We start from the raw sequence: 27407 nt of genomic DNA, 5'->3' as shown, positions 1-27407 counted from the left end.
CGAAACTAATGAAGCAGCTTACAGTACAAAAACAGCGCCACTTGAAAACACTCGTGCAATGCAAACTTTTCTTCATAGTGAATGTGAATGCTTCGGCCTGATGAGCACACGCGAGATGGAAATCACTTTGGCGCGTCAGAGAATGCCAGCACAAGCAAAAGTCCGCCAGCCGAAGGTTCACAGGTACTGTACTAAAATATACACCTATTCAGAACCCCCAGGCGTAACAATTCACTGCCGGAGAAGATAACACTGCAGAAAACCTTTGCTCTCCAGTGTCAGTAACAAACAAGTTGTATACAGCTAAGCGGTGCCATTGTCTTTGTTGTAAGTTTCTGTATAACCCCCACAAAACAGTTGTGCATCACGTACCTCCAATGCCTTCCTATCTGATACATCTGTAGTCCAGAATGTTCTCGCCTTTGTTTGATTTTAATTATACCTTACGTTTATTTTTTTAGCAATCAAAAAGACCGTTCCACACTCAGGTCGAGAGCATCGGACACGTCCTAAGATTGTCCGTACCGGTGACAAGCGATCTTTTTGTCCACTTCAACTTCTTTACAGTTAAAAGACTACAAATAATGCACCCATACATTCCTTATTGACTACACTGTCTCTTGGTTTCATAAGGTAGTGTCTGAAGAAGCAGACTGACATACCGAATCACTCATGAAGTGGGGCTAAACAGGATAATATGTTTCCTCTGGCCACTCCCTGATGCACATTAGTCTGTTCAGCCCCACTTCACGAGTTTTTCGGTTTGTCATTTTTATTCTGACAGGAGAGTGCTTTCCATTTGGTACCTTTATTACCTGGCCAAACGAAGTTTCTCCATACATTACAAAGCCATTTTGCTGGGTTATCTGATGCTGCGTGTGACTGATATTGTTCCTGTGCCATCAAAAAACATGCAGAAAACAAATGTGTGCATTTTCCACCAATGTGCTCTTTTTTTCTTTTTTGGATTAGCACCATATCATTCTTGCCACATTTAGTGACATATTGATGGCCTAGATATGCATGTAGCCACTATTATCTGTAAATTGGTGGAACCACTCTACTAACCACATGAAACTAAACCAAGGATGACGACACTGTCAGGAACAAAAATCAACCAGTCTATGTCAGGCATGTTGAAAAGGCATAAAAGAGAGACTAAAATTAGTTGAATAAAATACAGCACTTTTTAAGACTCTATCAAAAGAAACAGTACAAGCAAACCGAAGAGGACAAACAGGCATGGCTGTCACTGTCCATCTTTCTTTGTTGTCCCACTTGTTCCCATCATTTTTTGCAATGATGCCGATCAAGAAGCCAAAGTTCAATCCAAGTCAAAACTTTATGTTCATTGATATCAAGGTAAAAGATTGCTAGCCCAAAAAAAAATCATATAAATATTTTGTATTTTAGCCCAAATTCCAGTTCCAGTATGTCAATGTCCCATGCTACATGAAATATGTATATTATGCATTACAATTTGTAACAAAAGTAATAAAAAGCACATAAGTTTAATGAATAATTAAGAACTTGTTTTCATTTGTTCATTTCTCTTACGATTATATTCTAAAACTATTTCTATGTATGTAAGCAGCTATGGAACATGTTTCCATAGCTGCTTTTGCATTACGATACACTTTTATGTGTGTGTTTTTCTATATCTCCATGCCATTAACATGTATTCTAAAATTTCAATTCTCCTTCTGGCACTTAGCTATCTACGTAACATGTCATATTTATTACATACATAAGGCCGTACCCTAATCAGCTTGACCTGTGAAATATTATGTGTAATATATTTATTTGTTGCCTTTACATATATTTTTACCTGGGTCATTGTAGTACAGTGAAACTAATTGACTTTCACACGTTTTTTTTTTTTTAATTCAAATGTAATGAGGATTTCTTTCTCCAATGAACCAATAATTAGGCCCAAGCAAACAGTCACAATTCCTGACCTCGCAGAGATCGACAAAATAACTTCGAATTCCTCGTGGTAATAGTGAATTTGCAAACACAGTACATATTTTTATTTTTATAAGTCTCCGCCAGTAACACGCCCACGTTGTGTGCATTGAAAAGTGCTTCCACCCAGTGGAAAGGATTTCAGAAATGTTGCAGTGAGACATTGAAAACGTTTTCGACTGGTGTTCAGACTCAGCGCACAAGCACCCGTTCTAGACCAGATGACTTGTTATAAGCAGCACCCGTTAATGTTTTTGGTTGTTGTTTTTCCCTTCGTAGTTGACTGAAGTGCAAACAGCGCTTCACAAAGCGTGTCCATGACGAAATCGGGGATAGGGCAAACATTGATGTATTCTTTTGTACTCGAAAGTATTAACGTAAGCGGGGTCAAGATTAGTGGCTGACGATAAGCACACACTTTGACGATAAGCACACATTTACGAACAAGGCGGCAGAAAAAACTATAACAAACAAGTACGCTGATGACTTCCTTTGCTACACTCACTTCACGCAAGACGATAGGCCTTCTGTGGCAGCTTCTAATCTGTATATTCGCCTGCGGAAGCCGCACGGAAACTGAAACAGTCCAGCACTGGTCGCGAGCATTCTGCGGCAGCCACGTAAATGCCTGCTAATCCATACCGGCTACTCCATGAAAAGTGAGAGAGCAGACAGATGGAAATGAGTTCGAAAAAGCAGCGTCGGATCACCCTTGGAACAAACTAAACAGAAGAGGGGCCGTGGGAATGGATGAGGAATGCTTCCACACGGCTGACCCCATTTCAGTAGCCAAATTACCCCACCCTCCCTCCCTCCGGCTACAACAGACCACACTCAACACAGGAACGTAGTAAACACAGGCGTGAACTACTGTAACCTGCAAGCTACCGTCGTCCGAGCTGGCACGGAGATTCCTGCGACAGAATTTCCACACACTGTCACCATTCGCTGTCAAGAGGTTTGTAGCACTCGGCCACCACTGATCACGAATCAAAGCCAAGCGGAGCTACGTCAGTTGACTGCAGAGTAGGGCACACACAATGCAGCACGAATCTTCGGGACTCAACGCCGACTGGGCGTAAGAAATATATTTTCTAAATGTTTGCACCGGCTAATACAATGGCAAACCAGAAAAAAAAATAAGGTGGGCGTTGATATGCTTCCCAGTGAGTTAGGCCCAAGTCGTGTATCGGCTGCAGACTAAACCGACACGCGAAAAAACAATGATCTGCATAACCTACTATCAGTGAAACAACGAATCACGCGCAGTATCAGTACGAAACACCCACATGCTCGCGCTTCTACTAGGCGACATGCAGGGTTAAACAGTGGCAAAACATTGACGTTGGGCAATACGTCTGGACCACTGTTACTAAACTGTCGCGAAATGGACTAGATTCCGATTCTCAGCGGCATTTGCGAGTAATACACTGAGGCACACAAAGCTGATGTTATTCGGTGCTACTAAGCGCGTTTACCACCGGCTGTTGCCAAAGAAGAAGACGAAGCTTCTCGCAGTAAATTTGCTGATGCTCAATAAAATCGCAGCCACAGCTGCTTCAGCATGACGACTCACCGGCGAGCAACCAGGGGCGACGGGATGAGTTGAGCCTGCTACAGTGCACTCTCAACCGTCGCACAACACATGTCGATTCGCTGGTTTAACCGGTATATTAAAGCACGAGTGACAATCACACGTCACAGAGAAACTTGCCTAAGACTCCGCGTTCGTACGCCATTATACTAAACAAAATGGCGCTTAGCTGAGATGTGCAACAAGCCCAACTGTCGTAAATTTGTTTCTTCACTACAAGCAACGCGCAGCGGAGTCACAAAAACAGTTCAATAACATGTATTTCAACCCTACAGCACTCGAATATTTTGTTCGTGAAGAAAATCTTGTGCAGCATCGTTACTTTATTAAAAATCAAACCAAAACCATGACGTCCTTACATTACATAAAGATGCCTGCGACATCGCACGCTTTCCTATGGGACGAGAGGTTCCTCGTAGTTTAGTTCTTTTTTCGCAAGGAGCGCTCGCAGCCGACAGTACTACTTTCGCTCGATCAACGCCTCCTTTAAAAAGTAGCCTGCGACATCACAAGCTTTTCCTATGAGAACGGAAGGTTCCTCGTAGTTTAGTGTTTTCTCTGCAAAAAGCACTCACAACCAACACTACCACTTAGTGACACCATCACAAAAACACAACCATGTTGCCTCCGAGACGGCAACACACATTGCTTTAATCTCAAAGGCAGCAATGTTTAAAGTGGCCGCTGTAGCGAGCGCTCTACCAGGCTCTACGTCGACACTGTTTAGGCAGCGGAGGAGGAGAAAACAGAAGAGGACTGGGAACCAGCTTTTTGACTGAAGTCGCAGGCATCTTTCTAGAGAAGGCATTGACTCGATTCGGAAGTGACGCCATCACAAAGACACAATTGTGTTGCCTTCGAGACCGCAGTATACATTGTCTTATGGCATCTTTGGCTGAGGTGCACTGGCACCGTGACAGTAAAAAAAAAGTTAAATCAAACACCACCTGAGTTTTACGCCTTGCTACGAGCCACCGAACGTGTGAACCACAAAACTTGAATACACTACAGCAGCGCTCTATGCGAGATACGTCATTTAGCAGACGACAATTTCCAGCGTCCTGTTTGTACTGATAATAAGAGAGCAAACAACAAAAAATCAAACAATGAGAGACACTTGCGAAACGCTACGTGTCCAGTGTGTGCGCATCTGTTCTCCAGGTGGTTGTGCTGCATCGATTCTGTACCAACTCGACGAGGGTTACGGTAATTTTCGCATCACCTTCGGTGTCCAGTGAAAACCTGGCAGCAAAAGTAGCCTTGTGCGAGTACAGTAAGCTTACGCGCGCTTTTTCCATCCTGTCCGGACGTGTTATGCGGCAGCGCCAGCTGTAAATTACGCCTGAAATGATGGAACGTCACCGCGTCGTCTGCCAGCGCGCGAGCTGATGGGATTGCCCCACGCTCCACCGTGGACCTCCGCGGTGCCGCCGCGGCCGGCCCTGCCGAACATGCGGCACCACACGCGTGGTACCCAGGCCAACGTTGGCCCAGGTGAACGTACGGCTCAGCAAGAGTGCACAGATAACACCACTGGTGCCACCAGACGAACATGTCATTAATCTCAAAGGCGGTAAGGTTTAAAGCGGCCGCCGCAGTGAGCGCTCGCAGCCAACAATGTTCGGGGAAATGAAGGAGGAGAAAAAAGGAGAGGGCCGGGAACCAGCTTTTCAGCTCATGTCGCAGGCTGCAGGCATCTTTCTAGAGAAGGTGTACTAGAATATTCTAGTACATTTGCATGAATCAAGCAACATTCCTTGATGATTTTGTTGTACTATGTACACCCACTCTGCTATGGCCCCATGTTGGGGCTAGCAGTATTGCTAAATAAAATAAAAAAATAAAATAGAGACCATAGAGTTTCCCACAATACTTACTAGAGGGAACTCTAGCGATAGTGTCTATGGGAGCTGCAACGCACGGCGCTTCAGCGAGCATGGGAATGATGGGTAGACAGGGTAGTACACACATTTGTCTAATATTAGTACTTCGGGCCTGCTTTTGGCTCCGTGTGTGTTCGTGTCGCTTGAAGCTGTTTTCTCACGAAACAAAACTCAGCAAATGTTCAACGATTGCGCTTCACCGCCCTATTTTTTTTTTTCAAATTACCTTTCAAAATTTGTTCATAAAGTTCAAAAATATTGAATTTTTTTTTCAAAACAAAATCGAAACACAGCAATAAACGAAGCCGCAAGTACGATTTGCCGCCCGCAAGTGCGAAGACTAGGCAAATGTGTGTACTACCCATCATTCACATCACGGAGGAAAGGTAAGGAGAGAGCCGGAAGTCGGCCATATTGAGTAGGCAAATTCTCCTCTCTTGTTTACATATGAATGCGAAGCAGAAGGCGCGACTCCCTCTCCGGCTCGGAAAGCACGTGGGCTGCGCAGCGCGTGTGTCGTGACGATCCGAAACTAATGGAACTGGGCTCATCACTCAGAGCCAGCGGGACACCTTCAGCGAAATCGCTTCGTCCGAGTAATAACAAAGAGTAACAGCTCGCTGACAACGAAGCAACTACGAAAGAACGCGCGCTAGATGCACTGACAACGGCGAGTGCTTTCACGTCATTAATTCAGCAACTGTACAGACAACACGATCGGTCGTGCACCTTCTACGGTTGCATTCCGCCACGCGACTGACGCAGCGTCCTGCCACTGTGTCCGTGTTCCGCGTGAAACTCACCTGCGTCAGCATTCTGCGACCGTGGTGACTTTGAGCACGGTGCTAGTGACAGTTGAACGTGGTTGCTGTTACGTTGAGATTACATGCAATGCTGGTGGAGAGTGTACCAAGCGGAACAGAAAAGGTGTTTTAATACGCACATGCAAGTTGTTACTGTACACACACAACACGAAACTACGTATGTGCACATGGTCCTCACGGCGTCTTGCTGGGCTCAACAGCGTCTTCCGTTGTCACAAGCAGGAGCACTGCTCAACCGTCACTGACCTGCAAGGCGTTCGTCGTCATTCAGCTTCGTCATGGTGCCCAACGCCATTTCGCTGAACACTAACTGCTTCATCCGCGTCATCCGCCGCACGACACATGGATATGCACTTGTTCTACGCACTGTTGAAACCCCGTGATGGACAAAGAGATTTGTAAACGTTGCTAAGAGTAATGTAACAGCCAGACGAACACTGCGTAACCAATAACGCGGCGCAGAGCACAGATATTGTCCGCCACGGCTCAGCACGAGACCTGGGGAGGCACACATTCCGCCGCCAGCCGCGGCCGCTCACTGCTAGACTAGCTTCACTGCGCAACACGTAACCATAACAACGCCGCCATTGTGCCCATTGAATGTGGCCGCCATGATGTCATTTCCGCCACATTTTTTACGCCCTGCGCCGGCTGGGCATGCCCTCTCCTTTCCTTTTTCCTTCCTCCGTGGTGATTCCCATGGTCACTGAACGGATGGATGAATGAATGGATGAATGGATATGGCTGTACCCTTTAGATTGGGCGATGGCTAGCGCCATCAAGCCGTAATACTCAATGAACCCAAAACTATATTTATTTTTTTTCCCTTAAAAAGTGAGTTTGAGGATTCGTACTTTGCAGTGAAGAGTTTAATTTTCACTCGTGCCTTGACTTTAGCCACCAATCAGATAACCTCCTTCTGGGTAAGTCTACTTGCTTAAAGTCTATTTTGCCCTCCCGGTCCCTAAACCCCAGTGCTTTGAAAAACTCTGCGCCATCATCCTGAACTATAGGGTGAAGCCCTTTACAGAACATTATCAAGTGTTCGGCAGTTTCTTCTTCCTCTCCACACGCCCTGCATACTGTGTCTACCCTTTTGTATTTGGCCCGATATGTCTTGGTTCGCAGTACTCCCGTCCTTGCCTCAAACAGTAGAGCACTACCCCGAGTATTATCATAGATCCTTTCCTTGGCAATTTCCTGCTTAAAAGTTCGATAGATCTCTAGTGTGGACTTCTTAATCATGCCCATTTTCCACTTGTCAGTCTCCGTTTCCTTCACTTTCTTCTTAACCGACGCAGCGCCAGAGTGCCCTCTAGTAAATTTTGAGAAACTCTATGGCAGAGACTTAGTAAACACTAAGTCAGACCACTAAGTCTTTACAAATATTTGCAAATGAGTATCGCATGCGTTTTTAGCGCCAACTTGTAGCAAAAAAAAATAAGCACTCTTTCTTTATTAATTTTGAGATAGCAAACGCGTGGCTTTTTTTTTTTGCCATAACTTTTTTAGTAATGCACTGAGTTTGTTTGTTTTTGATTACTTTTAGTCAAATTTATTTATGCTTATTTTATTATATTTCAAAAATTTTAAATTATCACATGAACAATAATTTTTTGTTTTACCATATTTGCGTAGTTTTTTTTTTATTGGCCACAAGTGACGCGCAAAGCGCTTGTGGGATTTGTCGCAGTTTTGCATGTTTAGCACAGTGGTTCAACTACGAAATTTTTTGTCTCGAGGACGTCATGTCTCCTGGCGGCGCTTGCAGACTTTGAGCTTTCCCGCGACGGCCGCATGTGTGCCTTTTAGCCGGATCAACGTGGTCCGCATTGTCTGTGGCCAGAGAACGACGCAGGCGAAGAGTTTTACCATTAGTAGTCTCGCCGAAGAGCGCAACGCAGCAACGTCGAAATGTTTTGGGGTGAGTAGATGTTACTTTTCACGGCATCGCGAAGTCGCGCCAGCTACTTCGCACTAATGCTGCCAATGAGCACCGTATTTTTGAAGCAGTTGGTGTGCTTTGTGAAACACAACAAAGAGGAACTTTTAAAAGATCATTCTGAAGGCCTACGTGTCTTCAAATGATAGCATGAGTGACCACGTTGTGCGCTGTTTGCAGGCGTCACACTGGAAAGCGGGAAGCGCTATTCCCAGGTGGTGGACATGTCGTACCACCTTTCCATGGCTGCACTCGAACCAAAATCAGGAGGTAAGTTTGCACCTGCCCATCGTCTTTTCAGAACTGTGAAGAACTGCTCTGAAACTTGATATGTGGCATCGTTTGTATTTACTGTCAATTACGTATTCTAAGCGCACAACAGCCTTAGCTTTGAGGTAAGCCGACGTTGAGCTCTATAGATTTATTTAACGCAAAATCGAAATCTCAGTTTGCTTGCGCGCGGGGAACGTCCAGCAGCCAGAAACGGTGACGTGCTGCTTTACCGCGGCGAATGCAATAATTAGCAGATACCCCTTATAGGCTCAGTAAATATGGGCGACATTCTCCTTAAAAATAAAAAAAAAGTGCATTGAGTTGTACTGCACGCTACATCTACGCTAAGTGTCAGAATCTGTGGCAGAAATTTGTTTTTGCTCGTGCATGCAAACAATATATTATAAACGAGAAATGGAAAAGTTGATGTTATCATTGCCTCTCATTTTATAAAGGCACACGCCCACTTCAGGCCCACCCGCCTTGAGGCCGCCTGAATATGGGATAAGCAGATTTTGTCATTTGACCCCTTGCCCATACCTACCGTTTATTTATGTAATAGATTTTAACAAAGAATCAAACTTGCTGCGATTTTAAAAGCATTCTTGTTCAAAATACAGACTAACTTGGAACACAGAGTCGGCGGACAGCGTCATTTTCTTCCTGCTTTTTCGTATTAGTTGATAGTGCTAGCATTTATTTCTATTTTTTAAATGTTGGTGTGATTGTAGTATTGTGTGGTTTGTTTTCTTGAATTTATTTGAATTGAAAAGCACTATGTACAACTGCATATGTTATACTAATATTTTTTGCCCACCTTATCTTTCCTCTGTGTATTAGTCTTGCTTCGTGTTTTATGATTATTGTACGTGTTAAATCTGTGAATGTATCTTTCGCCATATTCAATGCTGCTAGGGGCCTGTATGTTATTGAATAGATGTTTCTTTTCACTTTAAAGAGCCTAGTGCAAGTCATACGCTAGTTTTTGGCAGGTACAGCTGCAGCAGAAAGATGTGCACGGCAGTGGCTCAAACGGCAAAATCTGGATGGACACTTAAGTCATTTTTTATTGCGCCAATAAGAACGGACACAATCAATGTTTTAAAGCAAAAGCGGCTTTCTAAAAAGAGCAGATTCTTGAGCTAGTATTCTGAATGCTACTTACTGTTTTGCTGCCCCAGTCCTCAGTGGCTCGTGCTAATCTTTCTTCGCTGTAGTTGTAGTTTTCCATGGAAAAGTGATACTTGACACTAGCAACAATAAAACCACATGATGCATTTATCACTGTGCCAACAGGCAGCACATTTGCTTTTGGGATGTGGAAGCCTTGTTTTTGGATGTAGCAGGTTGTGAAGATTGCAGAAGTCTTCGCTACTGGCTAAGTTTAGAGACAATACCTTTGGATTGTAAGTTTTTACAAAAAATTTCACATATTAGTCATGCCAATAAATCACAAACATAAAAAAATAAAAAATATACTGTGTTGTTTCTTCACAACTATGTGATACTTATTTGGTATATATATATATATATATATATATATATATATATATATATATATATATATATATATATATATATATTATTGCATTTCAAAAACTGTACTTCAGGATTCAGGAGAGCCACAAGGGCCTTCACGAGAAGGCCGTCATCTTTTCTTTTTTACGCATAACCAAGTATGCCGTTTTTTTATACTTGACCAACGGGTCTGAGGTGGGGGGATGGGGCTTTGATGAAACTTTTCCCTCCCTCCTAATGGAGAAAACTATGCACGCCTACACTTAGTGCTCATTTGCACCACAATCTCATGGTGTACTATATAGCGGGCATTCTGTGTGCAGGAGAACCTGTCATGGTCATGCTAGAACACGGAAAGGCAGAGTTCCTGCTGTGCACATTGGACCAGGCACATGCCCGCCAGGTGGCACTGGACCTCAACTTTGTTGAGGGAGAGGAGGTGACCTTCTTCCTCAATGGCAAAGGCACAGTTCATCTGACAGGGTACCTGACCGATGGACTGCAAGATGACACTGTGTCCTCTGATGATGAAGAGGAGGAAGAGGCTTCTATGCAAGATGAAGAGGAGGAGGACGAGGACAATGAGCTAGCCCTAGGTGACCACATAGTTGAGCCAGGGGATTGTTGTAGAGCTGCTTTTTTCATCTCCGACTGGACTTTCCTTTTTCTTTCTGATGGGAAACTGGTCGATTGTATCAATTCCGAAGCTGCCTAAGTAATAAGTTTCTTATATGTTGAGTCTTCTAATGTAAGCCATCACATCACTTGGTGAGATACCTGTAAAAGCAGCTTGCTACACTGGGTCCTTTATTGAAAGTAGCAGTCAGAATTTAACTGCATTATACTTTCTGTGTTGTCTGGCCAATGAACTTGTTGTTTGGTGTTTGTTCTTGAGCAGAGGTAGTGCTGAATAGGCATCTCTAAATTCCTTAGCACTTCCCCCTTCTTACCTTTGCATTTTGATTAAGGCCGCATGCATGCTATTTGAACCAGCTAACACGGTTATGTGCAACTGCTTACAGCTTAACGAATGGATCCCACTGTAACTTTATTTGGGTCCCTGCATATTTCATTGACCATTCTATTTAATATTATACTAGGTTAACAAAACCCTTTTTTTTTTGCATGGTTGATTCTGAATACTTTCCTGCTTTAAGCTGTTGCTAATTCTGTTAAAAACTAAAAGCAATGCATACCCGCCAACTCTTCTGAATTTTCCATAAAATTATGAATTTCAACCTTTCTGCCATTTGTCAGTCGGTGCCCATGTCGTCTTCGTGCTTCATCTTTGCACGGTTCCAATATGAATGCGCTTCATATCTCTGCAATGCCTTTCTATGTAAAAACATCTGTGCTAGTATAAATTGCATGTATACATAAGTGAATAATTTTGGCAGCTGGTTTGACTTGTTCCCCTCTGTCTCTGCCATGTGAAGCAGCTTCTGACATTCTAATTTGGGCAGTTGTCTTTTATAGCACAAAAGCATCCGCACCGGTTTTACCGACTTTTTTTTTAAATGCCCAGCTCCCAAAAGGCCTCTCAAGCTCAGCAAAAAGGTCAAGGAATCGCTTATGCAAGCAGTTAATGGCGACAGTGAGGACGACTCTGACTTTGACGTGGACAAAGTGGAGGATGGAACAGAGGACGAGGATGATGACGAAGATGAGGAAGATTCGGGTGAGTAATTCGTAGAGACAGTGGTGCTCCTCATCCCTCCGCAGTAGGTTGATCTTAGTAACCCTTTGGTAATTTTCACTGATTAACCCTTTTGCTACCATTGACGATTAGTCATGAGATATATTAGCATTATAAGTGATGACAACTGTACTTATCATCAACAAAAATTAGTTCCACATAGAACAAGTAAGATTGTAATACTTGCCATACTTGTTTCATGACACTAGATGGCCACACTTGTCCTTGTTGGGCCAATTGTTTTGTATTGCCATATGATGAAACGTCAAGTTCTTTTACCCCATTGAATTGAAAGATTAGTACTTTATACAGAACGAAAAAAAAAAAAAAGCTTTGCAGATTGAGTGAAAAAAATGTTTAGTAATTTTTTCATGTTTTTCTTACAGTAGCAAAAAGGTTAGCATGACAAGCCTTTTTTTTTTTTTTTTTAAAATTATATCGAGGTTACTGCTGTGATAATCACTGGAGGAGCTCTTATCAAGGTGATAATTTATAATTGCCCACCTTGGGCATGTGTTCTTGCAAAATTTATCTGAAGAGCAGGGGTGTGCAAATATTTGAAATTTTAAATATTTTACTAATAGTGTTTGTTATTTGATTTTATTTGCACTGGAATTTTACTATTTGAAGTAACTTCCATGACAAATACAATCAGCATGCGTGTGGCAGTGAGTCCTTTAGTTTATATATATATATATATATATATATATATATATATATATATATATATATATGCTTCATCCTACCACATTCTTGCATTGCGGCAAAGCTGCTTTTCAGATTCTGCTACAGTCACAAAGTATTGACTCAAGGAACGCTGGCTCCAGCGTTGAGATGTACTGTGCCCTTAGTGGCCCCTCGATGTTTTTTAATATCCTTCTCTGCATTACATTCTGGCATTGCAGCAAAGCTGCAGCCCCTTTTGGGCTCTGCTATATGCGTAAACAAACGAAAGCACTAGTTCAAATCTACCAGGATTCATGCCATTTTGTACCAGAGTCCAAAAAAATTTGATGATTTTCAGAATCATTTATACATTAATGCCTACGCAGCAGATTTTTTACTCTGAATTTGAAGGGAGCACACCCTTATTCTCCAAATCAGTTGGACCTTCCCAGAAGTTGAAGAGGGGAGAAGTTGAGGAAATAGGATCTATCCTTCCACTTGTAAAGTGTTGCGACACCACAGTGGCTACACCAAATCATGTGAATAAATACAATTTGGTCTCTGCATTGCCTCATCTTCGAGAAAACAACTCTGGAACACCATCCCTCTAGCATTTCGCTAAACTAGCTAAAAAAGTATTACATATTCCTATCGCATGTGAATGTGCCTAGGGATCCTCTGTAACCTTATTTCTGTAATTTTACTTGAAGTACTTAAAAATTAAATATTCGACAACTTTGAAAAAATATTCTATTCAATTTGCATTTAAATTTTAATGTTTGAACTCACTTTGCACCCAAAATTTTGCTATTTGCACAGCTCTAATAAAAAGTAATGAAGTCATGTCTGCTTAACACGATTTTTAAGACAAGCATAATTTTAATGTTAATTATTGAACATCATATCTTTTGCCGCCATGTCCACCTAGCCATATTGCCATTTGTAAAAACCAGGTCTAGATATGAGTTTATTTGTGGAGAAAGTTCCCTGCATAGAAAGAAAAGGGTATCTGAGTATCTCATTTTGTAAGTGGGGTATTTGAAAATGTAATTTTATGCATTGAAGAAACTTCAGTCCATGACTCCCAGTATTTAATTGGATTAACTTTGTCTGACGATGCGCTGTTGTGCAGATGAAGAGGAGCCCGAACCAGCGCCGGCTTTGCCACACAAGCGCCCAGCCAAAAAGCGACTGCTTGGCAAGTCATCTAACAATGCATCCCCATCAAAGGAACAAGCTACAAGCTCCATGGTATGTACGCATCCATAGAGCTGAAGAAGCAGAAAGCCTAGTAGAGTCAGTGACTCCTTGCTCTCTGTGTATGCCTACAGGAGGTTTTATTCCACCCTTTGATCTAGCTCAGTACTTTCCCTCCGCTTGCATTTGCATTATATTTTATGTATGCTACATCACTGGCATGCTGCTGTACGGTTGGGCCCTTATTGTCAGCTTGCAAATAATTGTTGCACACGTATAATTTCCCCACAAACCACCTCTACAAATCATATACCAGCGGACTATTTTATTTTTTTTGAGTCGTAATTTTTCTTTTATTCCCCTCAGTATGTTACATGCACTTCTTTGAAGGAAAAGCTGAAAGGCTCGTTTTTGTTTGTTCCACACAACTAATGAGAATGAAGGAAAAATATATATGGGGGGGGGGGGGGCTCATTTTCTTTGTTAGGCACAATACTTTCATTAAATAACGCGAATAAGACAAGCCAAGGAATGCATTTTCTTGTCTTGACTGTCTGTTAATGAAGATGCACATCTTTAGCAATTCTTAGAAGTGCTTTTGTATTCAATACTAATCAATGAACTTTTTTTTAATGTGTAATTGGGGGTCCTTTAGGCTAACAACTGTCAGTGCTTCAATCGTAGATTTGCAAAACTCACAGGCTTCACCTATGAAAATTTGGAAATATCATTGGCCAAAATAATGCTCTACTGATTGTAGTGACACCTGTTGAAAGAAAAACAACTTTATAAATGGCATTTTTTGTGCATTGTGTTTCAAAAGCGATGCTACATTGATGCAGTGAGCAGCACCTTTCATCTGTGGCTTACATATGTAGATCATGCCACAACCGCGAAACTCTTCAACCTTTCTTAATGGTACATCTCTGAATTCTTTCTGCCGCAGCTCGTGCAATGACAGCAAATACTAAATTGATCATGGCGATGCAGTGCGTTTCCTGTAATCAATCCAAGGTGGCACGTTGGTTTACTTTAAAAAAAGTGTAAAACACACGTATGCACCAAACATGTACAGTGCTGTGTGTGTTTAATGCCTAAGTGTACATGTGAACGTGTTGTGTGTTTTCAACTTCCATTGTTTTTAGAAAGGATCTACCAACTAGCCCAAGAACAAGTTATTTTGTGTGTTGGTTCACTATCCTCCAAAAATTTGCCCATGGGCATGTCAGTGTTTTGGAATGAAGTTGCACAACTATAGTACGATTCAGGAACTGCGGTTGCAAACTACTATAGGGGACTGTGTTAACATCAATGACTGTGTGAAAATGTTCATTTACCTCCAGCCTGCAGCTGAGCCTCATGACGGAGTCCCAAAGAAGAAGAGGAAGAAAATGAAGCAGCGAAGTGAAGGTGCCGCTGCGGTACGTAGGGCTTCTCGCGAAGGCACTGCATTGTTGAAACGGAACAAATTTCGTATTGCTTAGCCTGTATGCACCTTGAGGAATTGATCGTCTTATCTTACAACTGCATGTAACTAGTTGTGGCACTAATTTAGCACCTGAAGTTGAATCTTGAGGGATGTGAACACTTTAGCCTTTATAACCATCCTGTGTTGCCATTTTGTATTTGTTTTATCGTATTACCCCCTCCTTTTTTTTATATTTGCACTGTTTTGTAAATACTGGTGTAATAAACAATGCAATTTATTGAGCTTCTTGTTGTATGTGCCAAGTCCTGTTCTGATCATGACACACAGTTATGGTAAAAGATCTTGGAACAGTCTTGCGGTCCCATATGTCAATTTGGTTGCTATGTCCATTCAGCTACCTAGACAGCATTCATTTAAATGGATAATGTGGTGTGAATTCAGAAGGTCCTACACTCTTTGCATAATTCAAGAGCAAAAGTATTGCAGGAAAGTGTCCACCTTGAAGCAGGAAAAAAAACTCTAGAAAGGTTGTGGGGTACACACTTATAAAAACATTGGAGCGCATCTAGTTAACCTTCCTGTCTTTCCTTCCTTTTTTCGTCTTAAAACAAGTTTGAGGTTGCCAAAAAGCTTGAAAGGACCCCCCAACACCGAATTTGGAAACTCGAGATGCTCGTGTTGTTTGATAGTCCTGCATGCTGGGCCACCTCTGACCGATTATTAGTGGCAAGCGTAGCCTAGAAGGTGTTTTAATTTGGTTTTAAAGTAACGGTACATGTTCTTCCGAGTGTTCCGGTGCAATCAGCATTTGCTGCGGTTTGGCGTAGACCGGGACTTTGCGACGTTGCAGGGGCAACATTTGCGGGGGGGGGGGGGGGGGGCGCAGGATACCTCGACAGGCACCCAGTGAGGACTATTGTTCGTCACTCTGTTGTTTGGCTGCTTACGCCAGGAATGCTCTTTTTTTTTTTTTAAGGGGACATTCTCAAAGCACCCACATCGTTTCATTCTTCACCGCATGGGGGTCCCCCTATTGAAAACTGTCTCGGGCGCTGCTCCTCTGTGGGGTGCTAGTTTCTTATGGTATTTCGGCGGGCGTTTCAAATGGATGCAAAATTGTTCTGAAATAATACTCCTAACATTAATTATACAATGCATTAATGCATTTACAATATAATATCGGCATTACCAGTTGCAAAGCTACAAATCACTGTAAAAACGCGCAAACAAATCTTTCACTGTCAGGGGTCCTTTAAGTTTTTTTTTTACAAAAAGAACCTAGACCTTTCTGCAGCAATAAATATTTGGACAATTTGCGAATGCTGGACAATTAATAATAGAAGAGCATACAGTTCAACAAAACTCCCCCGTGTTTCAAAAGACAATGAAAGAGAAGATGCCATGAATCTAGCAAGTCATTTCAAATCTCGTAGAAGGTCCAATAGCTCAGCAAAGATCTGGTCAATTTATGTGAATGGCTCAAAGGGAGAAGTCCAGAAGCAAAATTTACTAGAAGTGAAGCTAGTTGTAAGTAGTGTTATTCATAATATACTATAGCATCCAATTAAAACAAGACTAAGAGAAAGCTAATCTTTGGTAGCAGTTTAATTCATTTAGCAATTGTCCAAAGTGCTTGGCATGGTGTGTGATGTGATAAACGAAGCTACTGTTAGTTGCAGAATGACAGTATGATGAAGTTTGAAATGGTCAAAGCCTATGAACTATAGATGGCTGTCCAGAGTGGTCAAAGGCATAAGTATTAGTGTTTACAAGCAATATGTAGTAGTTGCTCTGTAACAGCAATGTCAACTGACTTGTAATGTTAGCCAAAGTAAAACCTGCATTTACAAAAAGCGACTTAGCTGTGAGACATGCTGCAAGACAGCTGTGAAGTTTTACTGCTATTCTTTGAAGAAAATGGCAAATGCTTCAAGCACGTGGTGTTTCTTGTCTCCATTGGTGTGCATATTTCTTGCAGGTTTCGGGGAGCCCAAAGATTCAGCAGTCGCCACAAGGAGGAGCAGCTGGTGAGAAAGGCACAACACTCCCAGGAGGTGTGATCAGCACAGACCTGCGGCTCGGGAATGGTCCTGTTGCCAAACCTGGCAAAAATGTACATCATGCATATATTTTTCCAAAGTGCTTTTGCTTTCTGGAAAAACAAGTGCAAGTTTTTTTTCATTTTACAAGTTCGCATGTACTAGTGTGCTAGAATACTGGTGAGAAGCATTGCCTTACATGTAGTCTTTGAAACGTTCACAGCTGCTCTGTGGAGAGTACCCTTTTGCAGAAGGTGGCCGTAAGTGTTCTGGTGATAAAGCCTATTTGGTTCTCGCTTGTTGTAGGTACATGTGTACTACACAGGTCGCCTGGCGAACAGCCACGTCTTTGACAAGTGCGTCTCGGGCAAAGCCTTTTCCTTCCGGCTAGGGAAGCACGAAGTCATCAAGGGCTGGGAAACTGGCATCGAAGGTAAGCGGCACACTTTTCGTTTTCCTCGCGGTTGCTAAAAACGATGCCATAGCGCTCAAAAAACGAGACGAGTAGACCTGAGTTGTGGCATCACTTATAACCAAACAGCCAATTATCCCACAAAACTGTACTCCTCGCACTCAGTGTGAGCTACACTGCACAAGTGCCTGGCCAAGAACACTGCAAGGTTGCCAATTGTGGCATATTTCAAGTTATGAGGGCTGTTCCTGCGAGCACACATTGTCTCCGTTCGCTTGCTTTCATCTTCAGAGCTAATGTCACCACACGGCAAAACGAGGGCAAATGGAAGTGATGTGCGCTGGCAAGAACAGCCAAACCCTCCCCTGATAAATCTAAAATATGTCAGCGTAACTGTACAGTTATGCTGTACACTTGGCCACGCATTCCCGCTGTGCACCGAGCGTGATAGTGCATGGTAGTTTTTACAGCTGTCATATGTTATTTCACACACATGCATTCCCATCGAAAGATCTGGCTAGCCAGGTTTGGATATTGCTGAATCATATTCTGCTGTTAATAAATGTACTGTGTTAAAGAATCCTTTCTTGGCAGATGGTTTGAACACTTCACAGCCGTCTCATTTCGTTACATGCTTTTTCTGCCGCCTGTAAAAGTTGCTTTGGAAGTATTGAGCTAGCTTGAAGAGGTCTTAAAATTCTGCACCGTGAAATGAGGTCGCTCCTGGTGCATGCTGTAGCTTTGCTATCAAGAGAAATGACCGCCAAGAGTTGTAGGAATTGCCTCCTGTAGGCATTTTCGCCTTTGACTCTTTCAAGGTAGCTTGATACATGGTTGAATAACAGTCCGCACTCAACATTCTTCGATTGTTTGCTGTTCAAGCACTGATAAAAATTCATCATGTTTAACGTGAACAACCTGGCTACAGCCGGCACATTCTGCATAGCATGGCTAACAGTGCGAATGCGAGCACTGCTGCTGGTATTCCGCAAACCTGATTTTCACTTGCCTAGAATGATTGTTGTCATAAGTGTACCTCAAAGGTCGCCTTCCAACTCCTAAACGCGAAGCTTTAGGGTCCCCACATTTTCTAATCTTCTCGCCGTTTCATTACGTGCATGCTTGTTTCACTGCGCGTCACCATTTGCACATTTAAAGGCTCAGGTACTGTAAAACATTTTTTGCAGGTATGAAAGTAGGTGGAAAACGCCGCCTGGTTATACCGCCCAACCAGGCATATGGCAACACTCGTATGGGATCCATTCCAGCTAACAGCACCCTGTACTTCGAAGTAGAGCTCAGGGCTGTCTCCTGAAATGTTTTGTATAAGCGTCCACTGTCTTTTACCCACTGCTCATTATGCAATCATTGAATAAAAGTTGAACGCTCATGATTGGTGCATTTTTGTTGTCACTCCAAGGAAGTCTTAAAAACATGAGTGCAAACAGCTCTCCCCTGTAAAAAGTCAGTCAACTGTGTTGTTGAAGATGAATAAGCCCTAAAGCCATGTTGATTTGCATGAAGCTAGTGATCATCCTCTAAATGTAAAATCTGTTCAAGCAGTTTAATGAGAGCACTTTGAACCAGCATTAATGCTACCTTGCCTTCTGCCAAACCAAAGTTGGTGGGACCGCATCATGTGTATCTTGCAAGTTTGCCTCTTTTTCTCTTGCAGTGTCGCAAAGTTCCCATGGTACCATTATGTTTGTCACATTCAATGATTTTCTGGCATACTATGCCAGAATTGGCAATGTTACAGGAGTGAATGTTACTTTGCACATTACATTCAGCATAATTTAAAAGTTCTGCATCAATTTGTAATATTTCTTACACCCTCAAAAGAAAATATACAAATTCAAGCAACTGTTCAGAGCAAAAATTTAACCTTCTAGTTTTTATTTTGTTTCAAAAAAAATATAAGATGAAAAAATGTAGATGTCACCCCTTCATCTTCTGCACATCTTGGAGCAGCTACTCTAATTGAACTCCATATTACATGCATGACATGACACCTTGCAAGTAGCACTTGCTCAACCTTCACAATCAATATAGATTGATTTTAGCTGTAAATTGAAAGATCAGTAGACAATTAAGGACCCTCGAAGTAACAGTTACCTTAGCATTTTTCATGTAACATAGCGAAAAATTTGTGCCTTGTAATTTGTTCATTTCTGCCAATTTGATAAAAATATTAAAAGCAAATCAAGATGTGTTTAGGACAGTCACGAAAGCTTTCTTCAGTTGGCAACTTTTATTGAAATATTGTAAAGCCACCCTTTCACAAATTCATATTCACCTGAAGAACGCCGGCTCAGGCTAAAAAAAGAATTGAACCTGACAGAGTGATAGAAGATTTCTCTCCACATTGCAGAAAAGGTTGATTTCTAATTGAGGAGATGGAAGTAAAAGTTCCATTTCTCAACTTCATGTTCAACAGTGGCACTAATGGCATAAGTGGCAGAGCAGATGTAGCAGTATCTATCCTCAACTCTTTGTTGCAGAGGAAAAAACTATAAAAGTTGTCAAGTTGAGACTTGTCTTAAAATGTAGTACAACCATATCCCTTAACTCCTTGTTGCAGAGGAAAAAAACTATAAAAGCTGTCAAGTTGAGACTTGTCTTGAAATGCAGTACAACCATCTTAAGTGCTTAAACAATGACCTCAGACATTTCCCGAGTATTTCATGTCACACAAGCAAGACTCGTTCAGAAGCGTCACAGTGCAGAGTTTGGAATTTATGTTCTTCCTTGATATACACCTTCAGGCAAGCACCTAGATATTTCCAATTTTTACTAGTTACCATGCTTGCAGAAAGACATCAAATTAATGAGAAATCACAAGAACACAGCTCTTAAATGCACAGCAAGTGCAATAATGTAAAAGCTAAGTTCTGGTCATTCGTATTCGGGCGAACAGAGATTTCGAGTCATGAAAATGAAGTTTCTGCATCAAGGACAGATATAAACCGAAAGGTTGAGCAAAATATATTTTTCAGCCGTTTTCTTATAGTCATGTGCTAGAAGCAGTTGAAACTAGTGAACCTTGTACAAAAGATTTCCAAGTTTCAGAAAACACAAACGTAAACATTCTCAAAAAGCTAAAGGATTGTGCTATCAGGTATGTTGTTGCAAATGTGCTGTTGGTATTTTCGCATTGGGCATTGCTTCAACACAAAACTATGCTGGGGTGCTCCTTGTCAAGCGCTGAGGTTGAGGGCTTTCAAGATTATCAAAGCCTGTCTTAATTTGTTACAGTGACTATCGGAACCACAACCCCCCATTTAAAAATTGGCCTGAATCTACATGTTACACTGTGAATGTCGTCGAAAGACGATAGTCTTGCATCTGGAGAGAGTAAACAAAACGTTTTGTTTTATGTTCTACACAAGAAAATCGGTGAATGGTATTCTGAAGGCGCTGCATTAGAGTGCCTCGAGCGTGTAACGGAAGCATACAAGCACATCTAAGCACGTTATACACGAGCGCTATCTGGCAGTTATCTTCGAAAACGAAGGCATGCGCGACCACAGAGAAAGATGCATGCCAGTCACGACATGATAAGGTGTAGAATGCAAAGCGACAGGCAGGCGCCACCACCGTGCCGTTGTAGCAAAGCATTGGAAATACCTTCTTGAGCATCCCGTTGCACTGTCAGCGCAGCTCGTTAAACGCTACAGTCCTTAGAGTTACTTGTGTGTGCCTCTTCTAGTAGAAAGGCAGACATACAAAACATAGACATGTTGTTGTGGTGCCTCAGATATGCGCACTATTTGCTTTTTTAATTGACAATTGCACAACTATGAACGCTAAACCTTGAGCAATATTGGTGGGTGCTGCGGATAGGGTTGGCCGTTTGGTGCCATGTGAGATATCGTTAGAGCGGACAAACAGACAAATGTACAGATAGACAGACCAAAATTTTTTCGGCGAAAAACCTGCCCTTTCAGATTCAGCATTTCCACAAGAATGCTTGTACTCTCCCTTTTGCTAACCGTGCAATTTTTACCAAGACAAGCACTCCCACGTTCCAAGTGGTTACATTATTAGTAAATGAAGTTTTTGAATATTCCATAGCTACCTGCAAGACATGTCCCCTACAAGCATGTGCAGCTATCGTTTGTGGCTGCTAAGCAAGCTCAAGAAACGATGGTGGTTTCCTCTTAACACATAAAATACTCTAATTTCTGCACCAGGGCCTGTTTATAAATACTTCCCTCACAGAAACGTTGCCTTTTTTTTATTTTTAGCACTTAACTACATTTGTCTGGACAGTCCTTAGAGAAATAACTCTGGCCTGGGGCTGTTTTAAATACAAATTGTTACTATTAAAGCAAACAGTCAACTCTGGCACTAATAAAGGCTTAGCAGCATGCGATAAAAGAAGTTCAATTTTTTTTTTAGCGGCATTGTTCTTCACGAAGTGCAGCTACTCCATACCACCTTCACTAGTGACAATAGAGAATTCATTTACAGGGGAGCGAAAGAGTGACGAGCTGCTGACAAGCCCACACTCACCCACAAAGGCTTCTCCCGGGGTGCAGAACCGAGTTTGCACTGCTAAAAAAACACTACGGCAAATATGTTGCAAAAATTCGAATTCTTAATGATGTAAAAGAAAAAAACAAATTTAAACACAGCCACTATTGTCTAATGTCCTTGCTTTGCACTAGCTCAAAGCTGCTATGTTTGATATTATTTACCTGAAGTTCATACACAATCAGTGCCCAACATAAACACACACCGTAATGGTGAGTACACACTGATAGTACAAATGTTGTACATTAATAAAATTAAAATGCAAGGCTGCTTTCAGCATAGTGAAAATTATTACAAAAGAGTGACAAGTTAACCCAATGCCTTCATGCACGCCCACCAGCAACGCCCTGTATATTTTCCAGTCTGGAACTTTTCCATCATGCAATATATTCCCTGGAGAAACGTTTCACAACAACATTTGTGGTATAAGACTTTTTCTTGAAAATCTTTTTCTTCAATCCGGAGGTTTTTTTTACTGTGCAACGGTCAACCAACTTGATAAAGAAGCCTATCACAATGCAAAAAATTTTCAGAAAGGTTTCTGATCACCTCAAGTAATATGTTCCTCCATAACACACAAAAAAGAAAGAAAATTGCCATTTTCAGTGCTCTGTACTGTCAGAAGTTGAGAGTTTTTAGGTGTGCTGCCCAAACACTGCTACATTCATAACAACACCAGCAAAAAAAAAAAAATTGCAGCATATCCACGAAGTGCATGATACGAAAGGGGCGAAGCTTCGGAGGGCCTTATCGGTAAATTGTGAATCGTCCGTCCATCTGTCTGTCTGTCTAGTTAACAATCCTAGTACTGCCATCTCGCATATTTTCATTATATATCACGACCTACTGTCATATATTCACCATTAGGTTTCCTCAATGCGTGCATCCCCCTTCCACTGCCTTGCACACATCGAGGAACCCTAATTCACCATATAGTACAACTTTTGCCATCTAGCGGACATTCCAAGATTTAAATGAGAGGTGGCTACTTAACTACATACATCGAGGACGCACGACCCACAGCTTAGAAAGCTTCGCCCCTAAAAAATAAATAATGTAGAAACACAATGAATAAAGTTTTTCCACCACCACAAATGCGAATTTCTTGGAGGTCCTACCACAAGAGGTATTCCTTCAAGTCTAAAGAATGGAGTGGACCGCAGAAGATGACCCAATAAATTTAAAGAGATACTGAAAAAAAAATAGACAAGGTGACAAAAAAAAAGCACCGAAATTCAACTCCGAAGACACCACCGTTATGACAGAGTTTATTTCCCCTATTTTTTAACAGTTGCCTTGGTGGATTGTTATTGCACGGCAGCTGCATCCGAGTGCGGGTTGTGACATCAATTCTCAGAAGCGCATGCAGAATGTGCATGTTCCTGTACTTCTAGTTTTCTCTACTTCTTTCATTACTCTCCCCCTTCCACAAAAGCGCTGATGCATTACCCAGCCAGAAGCATTGTTTACTGCCATAGTGGGAGCTGAATGGGTTGACGGACGTGGGCGACAGCTGGCATTGTTGATGCCATTCTGGCAAATGCAACGCCACCATCATCATCTCCACTGATTCATGGCACAGCCACTATAGTCGGTTACTGCCTAAGAATGAATGCAAGCTCTGCCTACAGCGGCCTCCGTCCCACCCAGGCAGAATTTGCATATATGTCTTACTGAATGGTAGTCAGTTATTTACATGACGTCAGGCAGAATACACGAATTTCAGGCATACTACTTGGCCGTACAGGATCATGTTCATTTCGCCTGTTGTGGGTAGAAAAAAATTTCATTTCTTGGCAAATTTCATTAAAAATTTCTCGTCTTCGCTGCTCTGGAAAACGTAATGTTTCAACAAGGAACGACAAACTTCTAATTTATCGTATGCGTAGAATTTGCATTACTAGTAAAAATATGCTTAGGTTAGAACGGAAATAGACAATCATTGTTCTGTTGCACAGATGAATGAAAAGCGTACTGCAGTACTGGGGCGGAGCATACATTTATTCTTAGGATGTAACCAACTATAGATGCGGAATTTTTGTCAAAAACTAATTGAATTCAACACTTCCCTCTACTTTCTACATAAAATAAAGGCTGTGTCTGTCAATTTCAACACCCAATTTTTCAATTGGGCCAGAAATATTGGCAGCATAACTTTTCTTCAGCACAACTTTAAGCCAGATTATTTATGAAATACTGCATTTACCAGTTTTTACAGAAAAGATGCAGCCTTGGCAAGCCAGAAACAACAAAACAGGATCCCTCTCAACATGCTCTCAATCACTAGATAAGACGAAGAATGATCTGTAGGGGTTTACTTTTGGCTGGCTTTGAATGCACTGCATATGAAAAAGATTCAATGTGAGAACTTTTGGTCAAAAATAAAATAAAATATAAAAAAGATGAAGTTGTTCAACACTAATGCTCTTTGAGGGTTTTTTTTTCTCTGTATAAAATTGATACTACTACGAAAAAACCATAAGCAGTTACATATTTTTCTCAAGTGTTTTTGATTCATTTGCCTTAGACATGTGACAACAGCAGATATCTACAACTGACGATTTCACGAAATGCGGTGATGGAAGCGAGATTTGGCTTTTTGGAGCAGATTCTGGAGCAAAAAAAAAAGTACTTTGGAGCAGCCTTAAGTGTCTTCGGAGCAGAAAAAAAATGCTATAGCTTCGGGTTGCTATTGGTGTTTTTACTAACGACTCCTGAAGTCTAAAACATCACTTAAGCATCTAATAAAATAGTTATATTTACTATTAAACATGCCATATGCTAGTATGCAGCTAGTATACAAGCAGTATAGTAGCATCATTGCTGTAAATCTTGGGGGGAAGGGGAGTGGTTCAGGCAGATGAGGACAGCCCTTGCAAGTGTCCCACTTGAGATTTAGCTTTAGCATGTGATATAATTGAGTTCAACAGTTAAGTATAGCGCAATCAACTTTATAAAAGGCTTTTTATCTTTTACAGCGGGCCTGTATTAAATGCCCCTCAGCTGTGTGGACTCTGGAAATCAAAAAAGGTGGAAAAAAAGAGACTGAATAGGAGAATGCAATTGCTTGGGCTCGTAGTCCATGCTCTTTTATTAGGATTCTTTTTGAAAGTATGATTTAATTATTATACAAATAAAAATACAAACCATATTAAAAAATACGAATAAGCCCTCATGGCCCATAAGTCATCCCTTGTGATTTTTTTCTAAATTTACGCCACTGAGTAGCATGCTAGGATGATAGCGTATACAGCTTGCTTTTGGTTTTGCTTAGGCTTACTGGATGGTCACATGGTTCAATTTCATTTTTTTTCTTTAGTTTGCCAATGCCATTTTGGAGCAGGTTTGGAGCAGTTACTAGCAAATATTGCACTTCGGAGCAGCATTTTTCTTTTGGAGCAGTTTAGAACAATTGGAGCAGCACTTCCATCACTGGAAATTTCTCTGTGTTAAGCATGTACATAATACAATGTGCCAGGCAGGTTGATTTTCGCCTGCGACTGGCAGCAGAAAGAAAGCCTCAAAAGTCGACAGCAGCATAGCACAGGCACTCACCCATTTTTCCTTTATTTACGTCAGGCTTGCTTGACAGACGTTGTGGCAAGGGCACACTGAAGGTCACAACAGCTGCCAAGAATGCAGTTATCTGTGAAAACTGACCCACACGGCCAATTACTGCTTGCCCTGCCTCATAATGGCCCGGCTGCACACATGTGGCCTATCCCCAGAGAGCCTACGCATGCAATCCGCACCATTATCTTTTAACTTTGCAAGGGGAGAAACTTGCCTGCTCCACAGAATGCGAGAAAGTACTGCGCATTAACAGGCCTGCAGAGCAACATTCGAGAAAAGCTTGAGCCTAAACTGAAGGCCAGTTCTAAGCATCCGTGTGCTGCTTTCTCGCAATTTTGCACACTTGTCACGAGACAGGCAGTATGCCATTCCTGCCATTTAAATTTTGCAACAAGGACAGAAAAAAAAAATACATCATACACACACAGTAACAATCCTTCTAGGTCCAACAAGAGAAAGGGTAGAACACTCGCCCGCACACCAGGCAGTGCCTCGATGGCCTTTTCTCTTTTTTTTTGTTTTCCGGACACCACCTACTCCCTTCACTTTTTGTTTTTTCTTTTAGCAATCAATCTAGTCTTCTCTCTCCACGGCACTGCAGTCCCAGCTGCAACACACCGATGGGAGAGGGGGAAAAGTGTTGTGTTTTTCTTGTGGAGTTCCATGGGGTGTTTTTGTAGGTATCCCAAGAAGTTTCAGTCACACTCGTCGTTAAAGTCGTACACCGAGTACTGGTTGCCTCCCGGGTGGCTTCCTCGCCGCGATGTCGAGTTTGCAGGCGACTGCCGTCGAGCTCTGCTTGTTGGCGGTTGTGAGGACGCGGAAGACGACGACGAAGAGGACGATGCCGCAGGTGGCGGCTGATGGGACGAGCGGGCACCCCTGGGTGTTGCCGCATGCATGCGCAAAAGTGCTGCCATGGCAGCATCATTGCTCTGAGAACGTGGCCCTGCTGCCCGCGATGTGCCCGAGCCACTGCTGCTTCCAGCTGCAGAAGCAGACTCCTGTCCAGCCTCTTCACTCAGTAGCTTGCGGCAGATGGGGCACGTACCATGCTGCAAACCGTAAAGGCGGCGATTAGTGCCAAGCAATCGCAACACTGACTAGCAAATTAATCATCCTAGCTTTGTACAAAAGAAAAGTTCCCATGGATTCTGCAGACTAATCACTGAACACTAGGCATAATACACCGTAGCTACCAAAAGGACACGTTGATGCACGACTTCAGCATGAAATGCTATATTTTTCGTATGCCCTTGTTTTATTCATTTATTTTATTGACACTGCAGTCTCAAGCAGATACTATAGCAGGTGTGATACATTGATACATGACATTAAAAAAGGCACACTAGTTTTCAAAGAAGGCACATAAAGTGAAAAATGTAATGCATGCAGATAAAACAATAAGGCTAAGAAATTGAACAAGAACACAACATAAGTTAACAGTAAATAGTAACTGTAAAATGCAAGAGTACAAGAACAAGCTTAATAAACACAAAAAAGAATATAACTTCAAGAAAAAAATTTACCAAATCCGACAATATTGCTACATGCATGCATACCGAGATTCTAGGGAGCGACGCGCATGTGTGCCTGACGACGAAGACTAAGCGTGGTCTCAGCTCGCTCACTAATGAACTGGTCACGCCATTACCGCTGGTTTAAAATACATCTATTCCACAGCCTCGTCGATACGGCATCTCTTCTTTTCCGTAACATATTTGGTGGAAGTGGAACGTTCCCCGTCCTCACCACGAAGGTTCGCAGTGGCCGCACCGTTCTCTCTCCGGCCATGGCTACCAATAACAACCCATCAGCGTCTCCATCTGTAGCTCCAGCCACCACATACCTGACGATGCC

The 27407-nt window shown here is 42.1% G+C and overlaps 2 protein-coding genes across 3 annotated transcripts in view; one reads left to right on the top strand and one right to left on the bottom strand.

The window, feature by feature from the left end:
- Positions 1-8047: 8047 nt before the first annotated feature.
- On the top strand, positions 8048-18831 carry LOC119183155 (46 kDa FK506-binding nuclear protein). The gene is made up of 9 exons (XM_037433598.2): positions 8048-8190; positions 8389-8478; positions 10323-10595; positions 11525-11677; positions 13494-13612; positions 14902-14979; positions 16966-17100; positions 17333-17459; positions 18626-18831. The coding sequence occupies exons 1-9, from the start codon at positions 8181-8183 to the stop codon at positions 18751-18753; spliced, it is 1113 nt and encodes a 370-aa protein (XP_037289495.1). The 5' UTR covers positions 8048-8180; the 3' UTR covers positions 18754-18831.
- Positions 18832-25900: 7069 nt separating this feature from the next.
- LOC119183171 (E3 ubiquitin-protein ligase RNF115) overlaps positions 25901-27407 on the bottom strand; it is a 40892-nt gene continuing 39385 nt past the window's right edge. For both annotated transcript variants that reach the window (XM_037433599.2, XM_037433600.2), the window contains exon 10: positions 25901-26602. In XM_037433599.2, the coding sequence (XP_037289496.1) occupies positions 26243-26602 (360 nt within the window). In that variant the 3' untranslated portion in view covers positions 25901-26242. The remainder of the gene's footprint in view (positions 26603-27407) is intronic.

The sequence above is a fragment of the Rhipicephalus microplus genome, chromosome 3 (genome assembly GCF_043290135.1).
Source record: "Rhipicephalus microplus isolate Deutch F79 chromosome 3, USDA_Rmic, whole genome shotgun sequence".
NCBI lineage: Eukaryota > Metazoa > Arthropoda > Arachnida > Ixodida > Ixodidae > Rhipicephalus > Rhipicephalus microplus.
The sequence above is the reverse complement of the archived record's forward strand: the minus strand, read 5'-3'. Positions and strand labels throughout refer to the sequence as shown.